This window comes from Camponotus floridanus, unplaced genomic scaffold (assembly GCF_003227725.1).
Source record: "Camponotus floridanus strain SB8 unplaced genomic scaffold, Cflo_v7.5 scaffold165, whole genome shotgun sequence".
In the NCBI taxonomy this organism is placed as follows: domain Eukaryota; kingdom Metazoa; phylum Arthropoda; class Insecta; order Hymenoptera; family Formicidae; genus Camponotus; species Camponotus floridanus.
The window spans coordinates 68,331-87,360 of NW_020229287.1; the positions used below are offsets into that span (position 1 = coordinate 68,331).

At 26.4% G+C, this 19,030-nt stretch overlaps 3 protein-coding genes across 6 annotated transcripts; 1 reads left to right on the forward strand and 2 right to left on the reverse strand.

Moving 5' to 3' along the window:
• Positions 1-294: 294 nt before the first annotated feature.
• LOC105254810 (transcription initiation factor TFIID subunit 12) lies at positions 295-2,145 on the reverse strand. Of its 3 annotated transcripts, none has more exons than XM_020028614.2 (4): positions 1,991-2,145; positions 1,391-1,713; positions 953-1,145; positions 295-550 (listed from the first exon to the last, which is right to left on the reverse strand). In XM_020028614.2, exons 2-4 carry the CDS (start codon positions 1,643-1,645, stop codon positions 423-425), a joined length of 576 nt encoding a protein of 191 aa, XP_019884173.1. In that variant the 5' UTR covers positions 1,646-1,713; positions 1,991-2,145; the 3' UTR covers positions 295-422. The 3 variants fall into 3 exon arrangements, with proteins under 3 accessions (XP_019884173.1, XP_025262962.1, XP_011262024.1); XM_025407177.1 differs by having other exon boundaries at positions 1,944-2,145; XM_011263722.3 differs by having other exon boundaries at positions 296-550; positions 1,948-2,145.
• Positions 2,146-2,510: 365 nt separating this feature from the next.
• On the forward strand, positions 2,511-13,584 carry LOC105254809 (E3 ubiquitin-protein ligase AMFR). 2 transcript variants are annotated; one of them, XM_011263721.3, is made up of 8 exons: positions 2,511-3,306; positions 7,525-7,822; positions 9,617-9,874; positions 10,184-10,339; positions 11,010-11,332; positions 11,509-11,899; positions 12,109-12,350; positions 12,782-13,584. In XM_011263721.3, exons 2-8 carry the CDS (start codon positions 7,574-7,576, stop codon positions 12,936-12,938), a joined length of 1,776 nt encoding a protein of 591 aa, XP_011262023.1. In that variant the 5' UTR covers positions 2,511-3,306; positions 7,525-7,573; the 3' UTR covers positions 12,939-13,584. The 2 variants fall into 2 exon arrangements, with proteins under 2 accessions (XP_011262023.1, XP_011262022.1); XM_011263720.3 differs by having other exon boundaries at positions 2,511-3,283.
• Positions 13,585-16,966: 3,382 nt separating this feature from the next.
• Positions 16,967-17,854, reverse strand: LOC105254808 (dolichyl-diphosphooligosaccharide--protein glycosyltransferase subunit DAD1). Its single transcript, XM_011263719.3, has 2 exons — positions 17,534-17,854; positions 16,967-17,177 (listed from the first exon to the last, which is right to left on the reverse strand). Exons 1-2 carry the CDS (start codon positions 17,736-17,738, stop codon positions 17,047-17,049), a joined length of 336 nt encoding a protein of 111 aa, XP_011262021.1. The 5' UTR covers positions 17,739-17,854; the 3' UTR covers positions 16,967-17,046.
• Positions 17,855-19,030: the final 1,176 nt, after the last annotated feature.

Sequence of the window (19,030 nt, forward strand, 5' to 3'; positions counted from 1 at the left end):
CAAGGATGCGATATATATGGTAAAAAAAATTATAGTTTCCCACTTTTCAAGATAATTATTTTTTCCCACATGTATATTTTAAAAAAATTTAATTTATATATAGGAGAAATATTTTATAGATAAAATAACATGTGTGTGTATATACTTACATATTATTTATTCACAATTATTCCTTGGAAATATGGCTTATGTTACATAAATATTTACAAAAGAAAAGCTTGAACATATTTACATTTTTTCATAACACAAATACATTTTTATAATTTATTGTAAAACTATAATAATATTGGCACTTTTGTGGAAAAAAATTGATGTGTGATGAATATTTTAATTATTCTAAACTATCAGGCAACAGTAATTAAAAATATACAAGATATAATAGTTTGATAATTAAAATTAATGAAATGTAACTTAGAAATGATTCAATACTTTTTGATAGATTTTCGTATAAGTGCTAATCTTTGTTTATGTGCTTCAGTGACAGTAGCACGTTTATATGGACGTACTTCATCTGTACCAAAACCAGGGATCCACATGTTCCAATTTCTTTCTAAAAATTAAAATATCAGATATAAATAGCATCAGTGTTCTTTGTGCAATTTATAGCAGTGAACAAAATTTTTTTTAAGTAATATATTTTAAAGCACTCAAAATTTATAAAGACATAATATAAATGAAACTTATAAAAACAAACTTTCTTGATAAGAATGCTATGATAATGATGTATAATGTTTAAAAATAGTATCAAATTAAGCAATTTTAATAGTTTTAATTAATTGATAATTTTTGAAAACTAAATGGAACAATTGAAGTGAGTATAAAGACTTAAAACATATGAACAAGGACAAATTTATTTTGAAAGAGACAACGAGCAATCAAATTTATATTTCTAATTTATAATCTATTTTCTTTTAAATAGTGTATTATAAATAATACAAAATATATGACTCACCCAGATGTAACTGTACATCTTTAACTTCCACTGTATTCGCATGACGATGCTTAGCCAATAGACAAGCTGCATTTACCGTTGTTTCTACAAAATCGTCCGCTAACTGTAAAAGCATTTCCTCCACTTCTTCATCCAACTGTTCGGTAGGATCTACTTCCCTTACCAAATCTTGTAATCTTGTTTTTGTTAAAAACTAAAATCAACAGTATAATAATAGTAGTCACGTAGTAAATGCTGCTAAATGTTACATTAAAAAAGTATAATACATTAAGATGACTGTGATTAAAACAAAGTGATAAATCATATTACATAATACACAAGGTAAATAAGGAAACTTGTATTATAAGATACAATGCTAATCATTTTTAATTATAAGTAGCGTATATAAGAAATAAATTATATAAAGATTTTATTTTTATGTTTACATAGACTACATACTTGTGGAAAATCGCTGAAGGAACTTGGAGTGGATGATTGTTGTAATACTTGTTTCGGAGACTGCGAAACGTATTGTGTTTGTTGAGATTGCGTCTGTGCTATAGTAGTTGTCGTGGTGCCACTGACATTGCTTTGCATATTGGGCAGAACCGAGGATGCCTGATTATTAGGACCTACAGACTGCAAAGTTCCGAGCATGGGTGTCATCTCGGAACCTGTGTTAGTTGTTTGCACGATAGCACTTTGTTGCGACATTCTTACGCACAATTCGCTAGATCTTTGTCAATCTCTCTGTTCGACGAATATTCCACTTTATTGTAATTCTGAAAAAAAGAAAAAATGAAAAAAATTTGAATAATGAATTTAGTTGAATGCAGTAGAAAAGATTGTATAAATTTACGCAATTTAACATAAATAAAGAAAATAATTAATTTTACGAATTATTATTAGCGTTATTTGATTAACTATATATAATAACTTGTAACAATAACTGTCTTATTATTTTAATTATATTATTGTAAATTTATACAAGATAGTCTTTAATTGTACATACATACCCTACTGCATCGCAAATTTACCGTTACATGTTTGATACGTTACACGAATGTTAGAGAGAGGTGTAGTTGAAACGTGTATAATGTCCAATGTGATGTGTTGAAAGCTTAAAATTCACAAAAACTCGTTTTAAAATCAGAGATAAGGACGTTAGCTCTTTCGCGAGGAGAGTAGAAGAATCACCGACTTTATAGGTTAGTTTTTTGTTACTGAACTTTCTGCACTAGTGTAGTACGCTAGTGACACCGGAGCGTTCTTTATCGCGGCGTGATACGACTGAAGTCCGTTCTTTAAACAGCCGCGATTGGTCAATGATGTTTTGTAAACTAGCCTGGAGCAGATTAAATCCGACCAATCGAAAACGCCCAAGTAGTTTGCCCAATTGAAAATGGCCGCCTCTGGGTGGGATCCGATTGACCACGTCGCCAATTGGCCAATTCAAAATAGGACTCTCTGATTGGTTAATCGTTGCTGGTTATCCTAGGCATAGGTCGATATAATTGGCTGCGGTCAATCGGGACGCCCCCGCCGTCTCTACGTACGACTTTGCGCTGTCGCGTTACCGATCGAGCATTCAGTCTCCTTTCCGACAGCGTGCGGTGTTAAGCTCCCGGTCCCGATAGTCCCGGTGTGTTAACTGCAATTAGCAGTGAATTAGCGGTCGGTTGACGACGCGAGGCGCGATATGCCGCGTTACCCACTGTTATCGCGCAAATTGTGAGGGATATATCGCAGATGTATCTACGGCAACGTAAAGAGAGAATATTCGCCTATCCGTCCGTCGTGCTAATCGATGAGGCGCACTTGTGTCGCGTCGAGTTTCGAGGTCTTCCATCGAGATTTCGCGATACGTTCGCGATGTACGTCAGACGTCATCTGTCGGGCCCGCAATAACGGCGACGTATAAGGAAGGAGCCAGCCTCGGAAAAAGACTCGAGTTTATTCATCGCGTATGCATGTCGAGAACAAAACCCTGCCTGTCTCTCTCGACGTGGAAGTCATATTTTACCTCTCTCCTTCTTTCCGCCATGCTCCGTCTCTAGCTTATCTTACCCTTCCCACTTCCTCGTAACGACGAGTCTTATCTCTCGTGCGATCTTTTTCGCTTTCTTTTTCCCTTCGCCTTCGAGACTTTTTTAATCTTGCTTGTTCTTATTGTCACGTATGGTTCGCGAACCGGTGTTCATCGTTCATTTCTCATTTAACTGTGCATAAGTGTATACGTACAGAGTGCTACTCCGACAACTACACAGACGACAAAAATAACTATCACCAGCATTGACGATATTGGTTATGCGACACATTTAAGGAAATGTGTTTTGACGCCAGCCACGAAGGGTAATTTTGTTTGGTATCATTGTGTATGTGGCCATCTATTTCATATACTTCTTTATACTTTTACATTTTTCTGCACCTTCTCTTTTTTTGTCCTTTAAACCGATATGTCGAATAAGATTTATGCTACGAACGATAAAATTTTATTATATTACATTGATGTTTCTTTTTTTATCAGGAAAGACTATAAACTCGCATCTTCTTAAATTAATAATTTTCTAATCATTCTTTTTTGTGTTAAATTTGTATAAATTAATTTATGTTTTTAGTTTTTTTACGTTATTTAATACAATTTAAAGTCTATTAGAAACAATTTTTAAAAATGTAACTCTTACTAGCTTTACGCGTTTTCATATTCAGGTCATTTTTTTTTAAATTAGCATAAGCTTGTGCTGTTAAAATATCTCGCTATTTTCTGTTCCTTTTAGTTAAAAAAAATGTGTAAACATAAAAATAGCACAATAATTTTGTAACATATTTATTGAATTTCTATAGGTTATAATATATTGTGCTAATTATTGAAAAGAATAAACAGAAAAATACAGATAATTGTAAAGATTGATTAAAAATCTGCTCAAAAAGGTGGAATGCACAAATATTTTTGAATTTATCGAATTTTGTGTGTGTGTTGGATGAGTATAACAATTCTTCTTATAATAAAGAGTCATCAAATCATTGGTTTTTAATATGTAATAGAGATTATGAATATAAGTTTTTACGAATATGAAATATTCTCATAGCTTTCAAATTGTAATATAATGAATCCAATTCCACAAATTGTATTAACAAAGTCGAATATATACCAATCAAAAAAGTATCGAAATTCACAGAGATTAAAAATTATGATTAAAACTTTAAAAGTGGGAGATATTTGTTAGTTCTAATATTAAATATGTTTGTTAAATGTTGTGCAGTCTTTATAGTATAAAAAATACATACATAATTCATAACTCATGTCATGAATTATCAAAGATAAAAATAAAAATTAGTTTTTCAAATTTCTATTGTATATTAAAAATCAATAATTCATGATATTTTTTTATCAAGAAAAATTGTTGCGTTTATCTAGCACAAATAACAAGAATTCGAAAATGTTAAAAAAAATGTAGCTATTTGTTGCAGATTTATATTTTCTTAAGAACAATTATGTATTTTCTTTACATCAATTGATTCTTCTCATTATTCTGTGCATAAATGTGAAGTAAGATAGTCGAAAAATAAATATTTTACAATTAGAAATATTTTATAGTTGGTGTAAAATTATGTCAACTTAAAGTATAAGATATCAAAATTAAATATAAACTATTCAATTTTTGGCTATCCTTTTAACTTTTTACATGGAATATGGGGGAGGCCTTAACGCCTACCCTCAAAGTCAATTAATATTTCCATCATTTTTTCCCCTCCAAACCCTACAACTTTTATTTGAATTTTTTTTTTAATACATTGTTTTCGAGATATTACAGTATCTAATTAAGTTAAAATGGGATAATGTCTGTATGTGTGTGTATAATTGTATTATGTTTCTATAACCGTATATATAATTGTAGAAATTATACAATAGCTATAAAAATTTGATAAATATGTTACAAAACTATTTACGTTCTTCATTTTATATATACAATTATTTTAGGTAAGAAATGAAAAGAATTGTGAAAATTTTCCAATGGTGCAACATGGCACAATTTTTTGCGAATTTGTTAAAAAAATGAGCTTGATCGTGACAACATACAATTAATTTAAAAATAAAAAATTAATTTATATAGGTTTTTTTCAATAATAATACATATTAGTTTTATATACAAATAGTAACTTTAATTAGAAAAGAATTACATTGTCATATGCGCTATTAAGAGGGTGCTGTTAGCACGCATCCACACATATCGATCGATGCCTAGTAGAGTAACTAGCACAATTGACCAATCAGAAAGTTCTAGTGTTTGACTAGCCAATTGGCAATGTGAGTTATCAGATTACCTCTCCCCTCCAATCTCATTATATATTTTACTGCCAGTTAAATATAAATTAAAAATGACGAAAAAATTCGATAGATATATTTTTTTTTTAATTTCAAGAAAATCGAGTTATTAGGAAATGAAATATCGATGTTCAATGTCACCTCGAAAAATATAGTTTCGAGAAAAACGCATTTAAAATTTTAAAATTGATTTTTTATATTATAAATCTGGAATGTATTTTAACTTACTTTTAAACATTTTATTCTAAGGCCATATATGTAAAATCCAAAAAGATTTTTAGCTTCTTCGATCTCTTCTCAAGCGTGATATGTGTATTTTATCATTTTTTTTATCCATTATGGCAGAAAAGAATCTTCTGCAATTATTATAATCACAAATAATTCTAATGGCAAGCAAATCGTAAACGAATTGCACATATTCGATTAAAGAATATTCAAGATCTAGATGTCTAATTCTTACGGTTTTGCTTCGCTATTTAAAATACTCTTTATTGAAATATGATCCTCCCTATTAAGATATGACTCTTCGTTCTAAATAAGATCTCCTAAAGATTTTGAAATCTACAAATATTTATTTCTAGAAATAAAGTCGAAAAATTGGACAATGTAACAATAATGTGCTAGAAGATCGCATACCTGCCACTAGAATGAACATATCTTCGTCAATTTTTATTATTTCCCTATGAAATTTGACAGGCATATTTTCAAAACTGGACACTTTCGGAAAAGTAAAAAAAAAATCGATATTTTGAAATTTTCACAGTGGTTTTCCTCCTTAAAAGAACATGATAATTTTAGGTCATATATCTAAAATAAATTTAATTATATGTATAAAATGTTTGATGATTAAAAAAAATCACAAAGTCAATATAGTGAAAATATTCACTCGAATCGAATTATTTCACGTACTATTTGTTCATACGCTTTGTAGGTAGCAATACATTTGCGTTAACCCTTTTACCGATTTTGCTGCGTGAAAGGCGCTTTCTACCTGTGACTCGACATGTCAATCGATGTGCATCGTCGAGGACCGTACAATATAATATCAAAACTGTTCAATCTAAGGATTAAACTATTGTACTCACAATTAGTTATATAGAAATAAGATTAGGAAATAATTTTATAAAACTGTTTTTACGATATATATATTTATATATGATTAAATAATTATTGTTAAAATTCTATATATATATAGGGTGTCTCATTTTAGTTAGAACGGGCTGATATCTCAAAGTAATAGGGTTTTAGAAAAAAATGTTTTAGACAAAATTTGTAGGGTTTCGAGGGAGACATAAGATGTTATTAGTTATATATATTGGGTATATATATATATATATATATATATATATATATGTATGTATAATATAATCAATGTACTGCATTCTCTTTCTCAACTAAAAAAAAATTAAATTTTATTAGAATGTTGAATTTTTGGCACACAATGATTGTTAAATCAATAGTTGTAAAATATAAAAATTCAAGAAATATTATAATACTAAGAAACATTTTTTAAAGATAATTTAGAGATATCGCACAAAATGCAGTTGCATTAAATATAATGTTTTGAAATACATAATAGCTATAATATATAACTATTATATGTACTTATTTATAACTTATTTATAACTTTTATGTGATATCTCTAAATTATCTTTAATAAATGTTTCTTATAATATAGTTCCTTATAATATTTCTTCAATTTTTATAGTTATATTTTATAATTATTGGTTTGACAATCATTGTGTGCCAAAAATTCAACATTCTAATAAAATTCAATTTTTTTTTTAGTTGAAAAGAATGCAGTACATTGATTATTTGTGTTGATTATATGTATTGCGAAAAATATAGAAATTGCACATTATTATGAGTAATAAAATTTCTATGATAATGATAGAGCAACAAACTAGAGAACAATTTAATGAATATACATATGTACTAGAAATAGAATATAGACTAAATAATTATTTAATATTATATTCTTCATATCATATTCTTATTTAATTTAAGGAAAATGATATTAAATGTATTTAACATCTTTTTCTTTAAGTTGACTCTCAATGTGAATACCAGAAAATGTGTAAAACTATTTTATTGCAAATATATCGTTATCAAATAAAAATTAATAATTGTTTATAAATATTTTTTAAATCTTTATTATTACTTAATTACAAAATTATCATAATTAATTGCAAATAAATGTATAAGATTTATAAGAGGAAATAATTTTTGAATTTAAAAATCTAATACAATTTAAATTTGATTGCAGATTTAAAAGGTGCTTCAACGATTAGAAATATTTCAAAATTCTTCCAATCATGCCGATGGAATTTTTAGACCGATTACCGGTTCCGAACCTCCGGTTATACACCACCATAAGCTTCGCCATATTATCCTGTTCTATATATTATGCCACTCAAATAATCAAGGATCCTGCTTGGAGAACGAATCACACGCATATCGATGCTATAACCAGAGATGAAATCAATCCGACGGATCCGAGAAGTCTTGGCATGCATTTCAAAGAACTTTTAGAATGTATGGTTGATGAACCTGTCTGCATATGGGTATGATTATTCAAAATTACTGAATTTGAAAACATGTATTTTAAATATAAAATACGTATATGTATTTAAATCTTTCATGTATTCCTTATTTGAATCTTTCGCATTTTTCAAAGATTTTTTGATAATCAAAAATTTTGAAATATGTTCTTCTAAATTCTACCAATATCTAAAGTATATGTACTTTTAAATTTTACAACACATACATATTATTATGTATAGCAAACAAAATTTTATAAAAATCCTTTATATCATCTACTTTTTAGTTATAAAAATTATGAAATTTTTTAAACATTTTTCGTTTTTTTTTAATAATAAAGTAAAGATGCATTAATTATTATATATCGTGAAAAAATGACGATTAAACAGATGATTTATGTAAGGAGAAATTTAATAACAGTTTTACATGATATTAATGTATTTGCATCATGCGATCTAAATAAAATCGATAGTTCTGATGTCTAATGATTTTTTTTCTATTTGAAAAAAAAATCAATATTTCCTGATTGTTACACAACAGCTTGAACACTACATTTTCTTCTTTCTATTTCATAACATTAAGTATCTTGTTATAAGTTCAAGATTATGCAACTATTGCGATTATGTCTAGCTATATTGAATAGATATTCTAAACTGAGTTATGCATTATACTATATTTAGGAAACTCTTAATGCAAAACTTGTGTTCCACGTTCCGCATTTGTGTTATGTAAATGTAATACTTTGCTTCTGTGTTATACACAACATAATAAAAGAAAAAGTTCAAATAAAATACTATTTCGAGATGAAGGATTCCACATTATTGCACTTGTTATTTGATAACAATATTATTTAGTAATTGAGCGAATTTAGTCATTATTAATGAATACTAATACACTTATCATAATTACCCTATCTAAAATATTGTGTTTAATATTTCCCGTTGCGAAATACTTTTGTGCGAAAAGAGAAAGTACGTAATCAGTATATTATACAACATTATGTAATTTTTTAACATTGTCTGATGTATTAGAAAAATTAAACATATTTTATGAATTTAAAAAATTATTTTTTGTGTAGCAAGATAAAGTGAAAAAGTCTTCATATATTTAATTCGATATTTTTCAATACATAATAATATTAAAAAGATAATATATTTAAAAGTTTAATTTAATTTAATATCAAATAAATGTAAAATAATTTGCATAATTTTATTAAAATTTTCTTTTTCTATTTTATGACGTATTTCAACTTTTCACGTCAAAATCTTCCAACAATTTGCACTTTAAATAATTCACATATTTCGAAATATTTGGCAGACATTGAAACAGAAAATTTGAGTTTTAAAATTAGATGGCCTTTTTGCTAGTTGGCAACAAACAATATAGTTATTGCGACTATTCATTATTTGTGTAGCATACATATCAGAAAACATTTATTTTATTTTGTTTTTAATATGCATAAGATACCAAGAGCTAGTTGTGGAAAAAAAAACTATGAATTAAAATCTAATTAAAATGTATAATTTATTTCTTATAATTTATTTCTTATTATGTATAAAAATTAAAATTATCATTACTAAAAGGACTGAAATTAGATTTACAAGATTCATATGCCAATTAATAAATTTTTATTAAAAAATTTTAAATATTTTCGAATTATGTTGAAGAATATAACTGTGTACGTGTATAAATGCGAGAAATTTTTTAAGAAAATTATAATATATATTTTTTTTATTTTGTAGATATTTCTAATAAATTACATATTTTCATATGATATATCTATTATATATTTAATAACAACCTTTTTTTATCCATAGACTTTGATCAACATGGCTTATTGTGTGTTGATTCTTCTTGGCAAATCTATTCAGAAGCTTGTGTTTGGCGAACTACGTGTTTCGGAAAGACAACATTTGAAGGATAAATTTTGGAATTTTGTTTTTTACAAATTTATTTTTGTTTTTGGCGTTTTGAATGTACAATACATGGATGAGGTCGTACTCTGGTGGGCATGGTTTACGGCACTCGGCTTTCTGAGTCTTCTTAGTCAGCTTTGCAAGGACCGATTTGAATACGTGAGTATAATAATAAAAATGAAAGTATCGTAGAGAAATATTTTAGCCACCTCTCATCTTGCAAAATATAAAAACATTTTTTATTACGCATTTAGTTACGCACACACGCATGCACGCTCAGTAATTTGTGCATGTACACTCACTCATACACATGCTCATTTATTCACTCACATATACAAATATTAACGTAAGATAAAAGTTGGTACATATTTTAAAATGTTTGGTTAAAAATATTTAAGATTTAACAATTAATAAATTGTTATACATTTCAAGAAAAATAATGCTCAATTTATAATTTTTATATTTCAGTTATCTTTTTCACCTACCACACCAGGATGGAGTCATGCACGACTTCTCGGATTATTGGCGGCAATTCTTGCTCTATCTTCATTCATGCTTCTATTATGTACTGCAGCAGTCTTTTTCTTCATATCTTTCAACACTTTTGCTTTTATGGCAGCTGAGGTAAATCGTAGCACTGTATACAGTCATCATTATCAGAATATTATTCAATTTTTAATGTTATTTATTTATACAAAATTAAAAAGATTAAAATTCTAGATAAAAGATAATGTGTGTTTAAAAGATAATGTGATAAAAGATAATGTGTGTTTAAAAATAACTAAGAAGTACTATTATAATTTTTCAATTCATTTGAAGCTTAGTTTAGAGTTTATAGCAAAAAAGTTTTTTTTTTCTTTTTTTCTTTCAAAAACGTTTTCAAATTGCTTATAATTTGGAAACGTTTTTTTCGTCAAGAAAAAGTATTAATTTCAAATTCAACATTGTTTAAATTAAAAATCTGTTAATAATGTAATAATAATATTAAAAAATTTATATACATGTATTTCTTGTTCTTTCTTAAACAAATAAAGCTCAGATACAAATAATATGTAGAAATGAATGAAAAACTCAAAATCACATTTCTTTTTAAATATAAAAAATATATTTTATTATATTATTTTATTATACTTTATTTAAATTACATCAAATTGGTTCTCAATTATAATTTAAGAATCTCTTACATTTTAAAATAAGATTGAAAGAGAAATGCAAAATTTATTACATAAAAGCAACCTAATACTTGATTAATCTTATCTAGTTTATAATGATTATTTATTCCGGTCTATAACAGTGCATCCTGCTTGGAGTACGTACTATTCATGTGATGCTACGTTATGTAATTCATTTGTATGATACACGTGGCGCTGGTACTTCAGCACAACGCTCCTGGGATAAACGTGGTCCTTTGACTTACTATACGGATTTAATTTCGGAATTGATTGTGTTGGCAGTCGACTTTCTTCATCATTGTCACATGCTTTTATGGAGTAACATTTTTCTGAGCATGGCATCATTAGTGATTTGTATGCAACTTAGATATCTATTTTACGAGATACAACGGAGAATCACGAAGCACAGGAATTATTTAGCTGTATTAAATCATATGGAGCAAAAGTATGTAATATACTTATGTTATAATATTAGTGTGATTGCATTATTAATTTTATCATAACATTAGAATTATTTGAAGTAAATTCAAAGACGTATACACGAAACATATAAAAACTAATAATTTTTAAAAAAATGAAATTACAATTTTTTGAAATAGTTGTAATTTCTTGCATTTTTAGTTATCCAATGGCTTCGCAAGATGAATTAGCCGAGAACTCTGATAATTGTGCGATATGTTGGGAAAAAATGGAAAGCGCTCGTAAGTTACCCTGCGCACACTTGTTTCACAATTCGTGCTTACAATCCTGGTTAGAACAGGACACATCGTGTCCCACTTGCCGATTGGCCTTGAGTATGCAAGCAAATCATAGGGAGAATACTCCGGAAATACCACCTGAACCACAGACGCCTACAAGAAGAAATGGCAATCATTTTTTTCTCTTTCTCGACGGCTCAAGATATGTATCTTGGTTACCTAGTTTTTCCGTCGAAGTCTCACATAACAGACTACGTGGTAACATCTCTACATTGGCACATACTAATTCTCAGATGGACGCTATGGCAAGACAGGTATTTGTTTTTATAAAATTTAAATTTTGAGTTGTATAAGACTGAGTTATATGAATTTTTATTTTATACAAAATATTTTATAGAAAATTTTATAAAAATTGTTTATTTTATTAATTGTTAATTGTTAATTTCTAAAAAGGAGAGCACAATATATATTAAGTAACTATATTTGCGGAAATAACAAAAAAGAAAAAAACATTCTTTGTTAGGTTCAGCAACTTTTCCCTCATTATCCTCGCAATGTGATTCTGGAAGATCTTAGAATGACTCGATCAATCGAATGGACAATTGAAAATATACTTGATGGAGTATTAACTATACCGCATCATGTAATCGAAGAACCACAAGCAGAATCCGTCCCACAGACGCAAATGAGCATGACAAATATTATGCCTAGTTCTTCAGTCCAAAATTCGTCGGATCCTAGATTCGATATTCCATTTGCTGATAGGTAATGAAGATATAAAAAATAATTTATATTTAAAATATAAAAAATAAATTATTGTATAGAAAATATTGTATATCCTAGCATTTTTATTTATTAATAATTGTTCTGATTACACGTATGAATTTGTTATTATTTTATTTGCTATTAGTTTATTTAACGACTTTTGTTAGAAATTTAAAAAATATCAAATCTTCTCTAAAGAAACATCATAAACTGATATTATTTGAACAAATATAAACATAATTGTTACATAATTGTTTTAAATGCATATATTGGAGATTAGGAATCTTAAATAAAAAATCAAGAACCTAGAGAGATAAAAAAATGTTTCATGCTAATAATTTAGCTAATAATCATTTCTTAAGTAAAATTTATATATATATATATATATATATATATATATATATATATGCACACACATATTATTTTTGTAGTGGAGAAGAACCTTCCAATCTTGGTGGACGTTTCTCGAAATCCTCTGCTGAAAGAGAACTTATACTTCAACGACGAAAAGAACATATGCGATTAACAGCACGTAGAAGATATCTAGAGAAGCATCGGAAATCTGAAATTGAATCGACAAATTTATAGATAATGAATATTGAAAATATTATATCTTAAATAAAATAAAAGCAGCCATATAAGATTTGTTATATTATTTTGAATTTAGTTCAGTTTAGAGTGTTTTATAGTTGATGTAAAATTGGCAGGCTGCAAATTTTTTCTTTTCAGATAAACAAGATTATAGACAACATATGTACTCTTTGCTGATGACTGATCATTAAATACAGCAAGAGTGTAATGAAAAATGTTTTGCGTATTTAACAATTAGTGCTCTTAATGTTCCAAAAAAAAAAAAGAAAAAAAAGAAACGGCAAGTTAAAGTCACAATCAAGAGATTAGGCATGACAATTTTGCTAAGAATATCGAGAGGTTGTGAATGATATACTCATAAACGATTATTAACATTGTGCTAACCACTCAATGTTGTAGTGATGAAAAATCTACAATGAGTCAAATAAATTAGAGGATGAAAGATTAAGATTTTTACGCAATCTTACTTAAACACCATACCATTGGTGAAACTTACTAATGCCTACAGTGATGTATAATACATACAGTTTAGAAAATAAATTGTTAGAAGATACAGTTAATCTTATTAAGGGCTCTTTGATAAAGCTTATATAAGTTGCATTGTCATTCACTTTTGAACAGATTAAAATCTTATTTTAAATTATCTTAATTTTCTTGTACAATACTCCTCATATAATTTTTAAGATAACAGTAAATAATTTACATACAAATACATCAGAGTATAATCTTTAATTGTAATAATTATACCAAATCTTAATTTAATGTATGTATTTAGTGCCATAAGTGAAGTGAAAGTGTGAAATGTGCCAATTTAATAAGCATTGATTTAGTTATACTTAGTAGAATTTTAATAATTGCTTGAAAAAGAAAAAGAATTGGATATACATATACATACAAAATTGATGTGTGTTATATATATATATATATATATATATATATATATATATTTATATTTATATTTATATTTATATTTATATATTCGGAAATGTTTCCTTAAAATTTGACTGTATCTTTGTCAAAATTTTGTTGTAAAATTCATATTATTATATTTTAATCTAAAATTGATGATTATACTTTCTCTCTCTCTCTCTCTCTTTCTCTCTCTAAAGTATATGTAAATTATTTCACAAAAATTTTAAAATAACAAATTGTAAATATTGTGTAAAATTTGGTTTCATGTATAATATGGAATAGAGTCTGGAAATTTATTAAATTTGAATATTTTCATGGAGTATTTAATAATATTGAATATAAAATTGAAAAATTGAAAATTTCATTCAATTTTTTAAAATTGAAAAAACGTAATCGTAAAATTTTATATAGAGTTCAGATTTTTTTTATATTAGAAGTACCCAATAATAATCCTAACATTTATTCACAAATAAAGAAAATGCGACATTTGCAGAAAATTCTTTGTCACACATATCTATAATACCAGAAATTAAGCTCATCAAAATTATATATTTATTTTTATCATAATAGCATATAAAGAAACTATCCTAATAGTAGAATTTATTAAATTTATTAAATTATAGTCATATAATCTTATATAAAAGCGATATTAGTCATAAAAGATACATAATTTATCATGTTGTTCAATATTGTTTAAACTAAAAATTATTCTTCATTGCTTTTGCATCGTAAAGGGAATTTATCTCTGAAAAAGTTTAATATAAAACATTATCTTTTAAGCTCTATATAATAATTAATGAGTAACTTTTATTGTATTTGAGCATTATTTTTAATTTTACACATTAACATTTACACACACATATACACACGTTTTCGAGAAAAAAAGAATATATATACTTTAATATTTTACGGCTTATTAATTACATCTACATATTAATAACATCAACAATCTAATATTAATAACATCTACACTTTCAGTTTCAAATTTATGATTATGTGATAGAATTTGTGACACAAAGATTTATGTATATTCGTATATGCACACATGTACGCATTCATAACATATATTCAAAAATATTTGTAGGATATAAATATGTAATGTTCTGCAATTCGCAATCATTTTTAATGACAGGTTTTCTGAAATTTTCAATATTATATTTTAATAATCAACTTTTTAATTAAAGTTCTATTTTTCAAAATTCATTTAAAATTAATTAAATATTATATCGTTATCTACTCATTTCTTTAAAGTTTGAAAAATCTTTTTTTTTTTTCATTGATTTGTAATTCCTAAATTATAAACGCTTTAACATTTTCGCTCAAAGAAAATAGATTTCAAATTCATCAAAATATCTTTTAAAATTAAGATTGCAAATTGTAGATCATTTTATCTGTACAATATTCGTACATTATAAAAATTAGTGTAAATCTACACCTAATAAATGAGGAAAAATTTATTTTATTAAAATCAGCGCGGACATTTACTATTATATTGAAACTATATGCATTCATCAAAATATTTATTTTATCAATGTGTAAGAGTTGCATACAAATGGGAAATAAGTGATAAACTATTGTAAGATAATTTTTGTTTGAGGCAATTTTTTTCATTGTAATTTTTATATTGTATAAAATTTATTATTTTTGTTAGAACTCTCTCGCCTCCCTACAATATTATATTAATAATAATTGCTTTTCTCAAAATGTTTAAATTATATTATTTCATAAAAGTAAATCTCATTAAAAATTATTAAAATAATTTAATTTATATTTTTATTATATTTGCCTCACATGTAAATAAAATATGGAAAATTAGAAATGAATATTTTCATACAACTAAAGATTAATTGAATTATATTATTTCTAAGAAATATAATATCTAGCTGGTTGAAGAAGGGTACTAAGTTAAAAAAACAGTCCAATAATGCTTTTCTAAATCTCTCAAAAAGTTATATCTAGTAGATTATGAATTTTTCCTTACGCACTTTGTAAATATGAGAGGTGTCCTATATCTTCTCTAATGTTATATTTATCTTTCACTTGGCATTGTACACAATCAATAAGATAAATAAAATGTATTATAGATTGTTGTAGTTATATTTACCTATTCTAAATAATATATAAAAATTCCTATATAATTGTTGGTATATAATAAATACATTTTATTATTGTATGCTAAAATAATAAGAGAAGTAGATGACTAAAAGATTACATAAAAATATTATTTTAAAAACCTTAATAAAAACCAATCTTTTTAATTTTATGAATAAAAACAATAACATAATTCTCTAAATATATATATCAACATGTATATTATAGTATATATTATATATAAATTCTATATATTTATAAGAAATATAAAACAATAAATGAAACAGAGGAGACTTTATACAAATAGTAAGTAAATACAAAAAGGATAGAATAAAACTTTCACGCAAGGCTTTGTTTCCAATTAATTTTGTATGAAAAAATGTTACTCAACATTTTTAACTTATATTAAGAAAAATTATTTTTATTTTGTCTGTACAGTTTTTAATACATCCAGTATAGACATAAGAATTAATAGTGACATATAATATTTGTAATTATAGAAAAACTGATTTTGATTAACATTATTATTGAAAAAATATTTAGTAATATTTGATATGTATTAATATTCTAATATATTTAATTATATATATATATATATATATATATATATATATATATATACGTCATTCATTATTCAGAAACATTATAGCACTCTTATAATTCTTAACATACATTTAATATATAGTGAATCAATCTTTTTCGTTTTGCATAATTTCCAATCTTTCCAATTCTCAATCATTTAATTACATCTATATATGTGCAATTAAACAATTGGGTATTGAAAGAATATATCATCTAATAAATTTATATTGCACATAAAGCATTTTTATACCTCTTTTTTTATTCATTATACAAAGATTTACATATAAATCTATATACATGCATATTTAATATAAACAAGATGGTAAAATAATTTCATATATTATCTCTCCGTTAAAAAAAGAGAAGAGAAAAAACAATTATTTTCATTAATTTTATTAAATAATTATGAATTATAATCACAAATACAAAAAAGCATGATATATATCAGAAATATATATATTCTTTAACATACATAATACATTGATTTATTTTAATAAACATATTGTATCTTGTGTACCTTTTATCCAATAAAATTCATTATAACAATATGTAAAATAATATGTGCAAAGATAAAGTCTGCAAATCCTCTTTCTGGGCTTATGCCGTGAAATTGACTTTTATTCTGTGGGTTAACTTGCAATCGAAGACAAACTGAAACAAAATAAATATACACACTTATATATATATATATATATATGTATATTTACATTTACAAATTATGTATCAAGAGACTATTACTTTATGTGTAATAAAATATTAGATTATGCAACAATCAATTCAATTCATTGAAAATAAATGAAGATGAATATGGCTACTAAAATAAAAATTTTTTAATAAAATATATTTAATATGTTCTTAATAAAATATATTTAATATGTTCTTAGTACATATATATATCAAAAATATTTCAAATAGACATATAATTGATGACATAGAATTGATTAAATAATTTCTGAAGCATGCAAAAAAGATGCAGAGCAAATAAAATGATACAAATAACACATTACCTCCTAGAATGAAGCAGGATACACAAGATATGAAACCACTGAGAAAACTATTGAAAGGAAATGTGCCGACAAGACAACAATAAATGAATTGAGTAACACCCGTAAGAAACACGTACAATAAGTACGCATCGATAATTTTGAGTTTCTTAGGTGTATTTTTCGCATATTCCAACCAAAATTTATGTAATACTGCTAATGCTGTCATATTTGTTGGTTTTTCTAAGATATTAGGAAATAAAAATCCAAAATTTTCTTGCGAACAAATACCGGGTTGACTGAGTGACACGTATATACTCGTGTACAACACGAACAGCTTTAGAGAAATAAGGAACAGAGAGAAGAACGAGAGATGTCATGCTCCGCTTTTAGGTGATACCTGAAAGTGATGCGTCCTCTATAAACATAAAACATGAACATGAACCACGAAGTCACAACTACGAATGTTTTCAGTAGGAAACACACAATTTCGGGTTGTGTTCCACGCTACGTGAATCTCGATAACACAAGCGTTGTAAAGCAAAACGTTTGTATATTAAATAAATTTCTAATATAAATAAATTTTGTGGTCTCTCTCTCTCTCTCTCTTATTATTAAGTATAAATAGTTATTAAAATATAATAATAATAACATGTAATGTGAATATTTAATAATTTTTGATTTTATTATATAAATTACTTTTTTTTATTATTTAATTTTAGCCATAAAAAAATAACTAAAATATATGTTTTTGAAATAGTCTTTCATATTAGTCATATCTGTAATTCGAAAAGTATTAAAAATGTAACAATAATGTAAAAGTTTTCTAGGCCAATGTATATTATAAAAGTCTATATTATCAGATATATATAAAATATAAATTAATATTAGAGATAAAAAAGAGATGAAGATACATCGAACGAAAAGATGAGATGAATAGCGAAGTATGATTTCGCGAGATCGGGAGATCCTTAATAAGGAAAATCCGAACCGTTCCTTAATAAAACGAAAACCTTATTAAGGTTCTACCGAGACTCTTAATAAAGCGAAAACCTTATTAAGGTTCCCCAGAGACCTTTAATAAAGCGAAAACCTTATTTAAGTTCTCCCGAGACCCTTAATAAGGCGAAAACCTTATTAAGGTTCTCCAGAGACCATTAATAAGGCGAAAACCTTAATAAAACTATCCGGAGACCCTTAATAACGCGAAAAACTTAATAAGGTTCTCCGGAGACCCTTAATAACACGAAAACCTTAATAAGGTTCTCCGGAGACCCTTAATAACGCGAAAACCTTAATAAGTTTCTCCGGAGACCCTTAATAACGCAAAAACCTTAATAAAGTTCTCCGGAGACCCTTAATAACGCGAAAACCTTAATAAGGTTCTCGGGAGACCCTTAATAACGCGAAAACCTTAATAAGGTTCTCGAGAGACCCTTAATAACGCGAAAACCTTAATAAGGTTCTCCGGAGACCCTTAATAACGCGAAAACCTTAATAAGGGTCTCCAGAGAACTTTAT

Bases quoted from the DNA above. Each gene is read 5' to 3' on its own strand.
- LOC105254810 (XM_020028614.2), bottom strand. From the start codon at position 1,645: ATGTCGCAACAAAGTGCTATCGTGCAAACAACTAACACAGGTTCCGAG. The intron at 1,146-1,390 runs GTATGTAGTCTA...TGTTGATTTTAG, and splicing joins CCTTCAGCGATTTTCCACAA to TTTTTAACAAAAACAAGATT. The intron at 551-952 runs GTGAGTCATATA...TTTAATTTTTAG, and splicing joins AGATGTACAGTTACATCTGG to AAAGAAATTGGAACATGTGG.
- LOC105254809 (XM_011263721.3), top strand. From the start codon at position 7,574: ATGCCGATGGAATTTTTAGACCGATTACCGGTTCCGAACCTCCGGTTA. The intron at 9,875-10,183 runs GTGAGTATAATA...TTTATATTTCAG, and splicing joins GCAAGGACCGATTTGAATAC to TTATCTTTTTCACCTACCAC. The intron at 12,351-12,781 runs GTAATGAAGATA...TTATTTTTGTAG, and splicing joins GATATTCCATTTGCTGATAG to TGGAGAAGAACCTTCCAATC.
- LOC105254808 (XM_011263719.3), bottom strand. From the start codon at position 17,738: ATGACAGCATTAGCAGTATTACATAAATTTTGGTTGGAATATGCGAAA. The intron at 17,178-17,533 runs GTAATGTGTTAT...ATTTTGTTTCAG, and splicing joins ATCCTGCTTCATTCTAGGAG to TTTGTCTTCGATTGCAAGTT.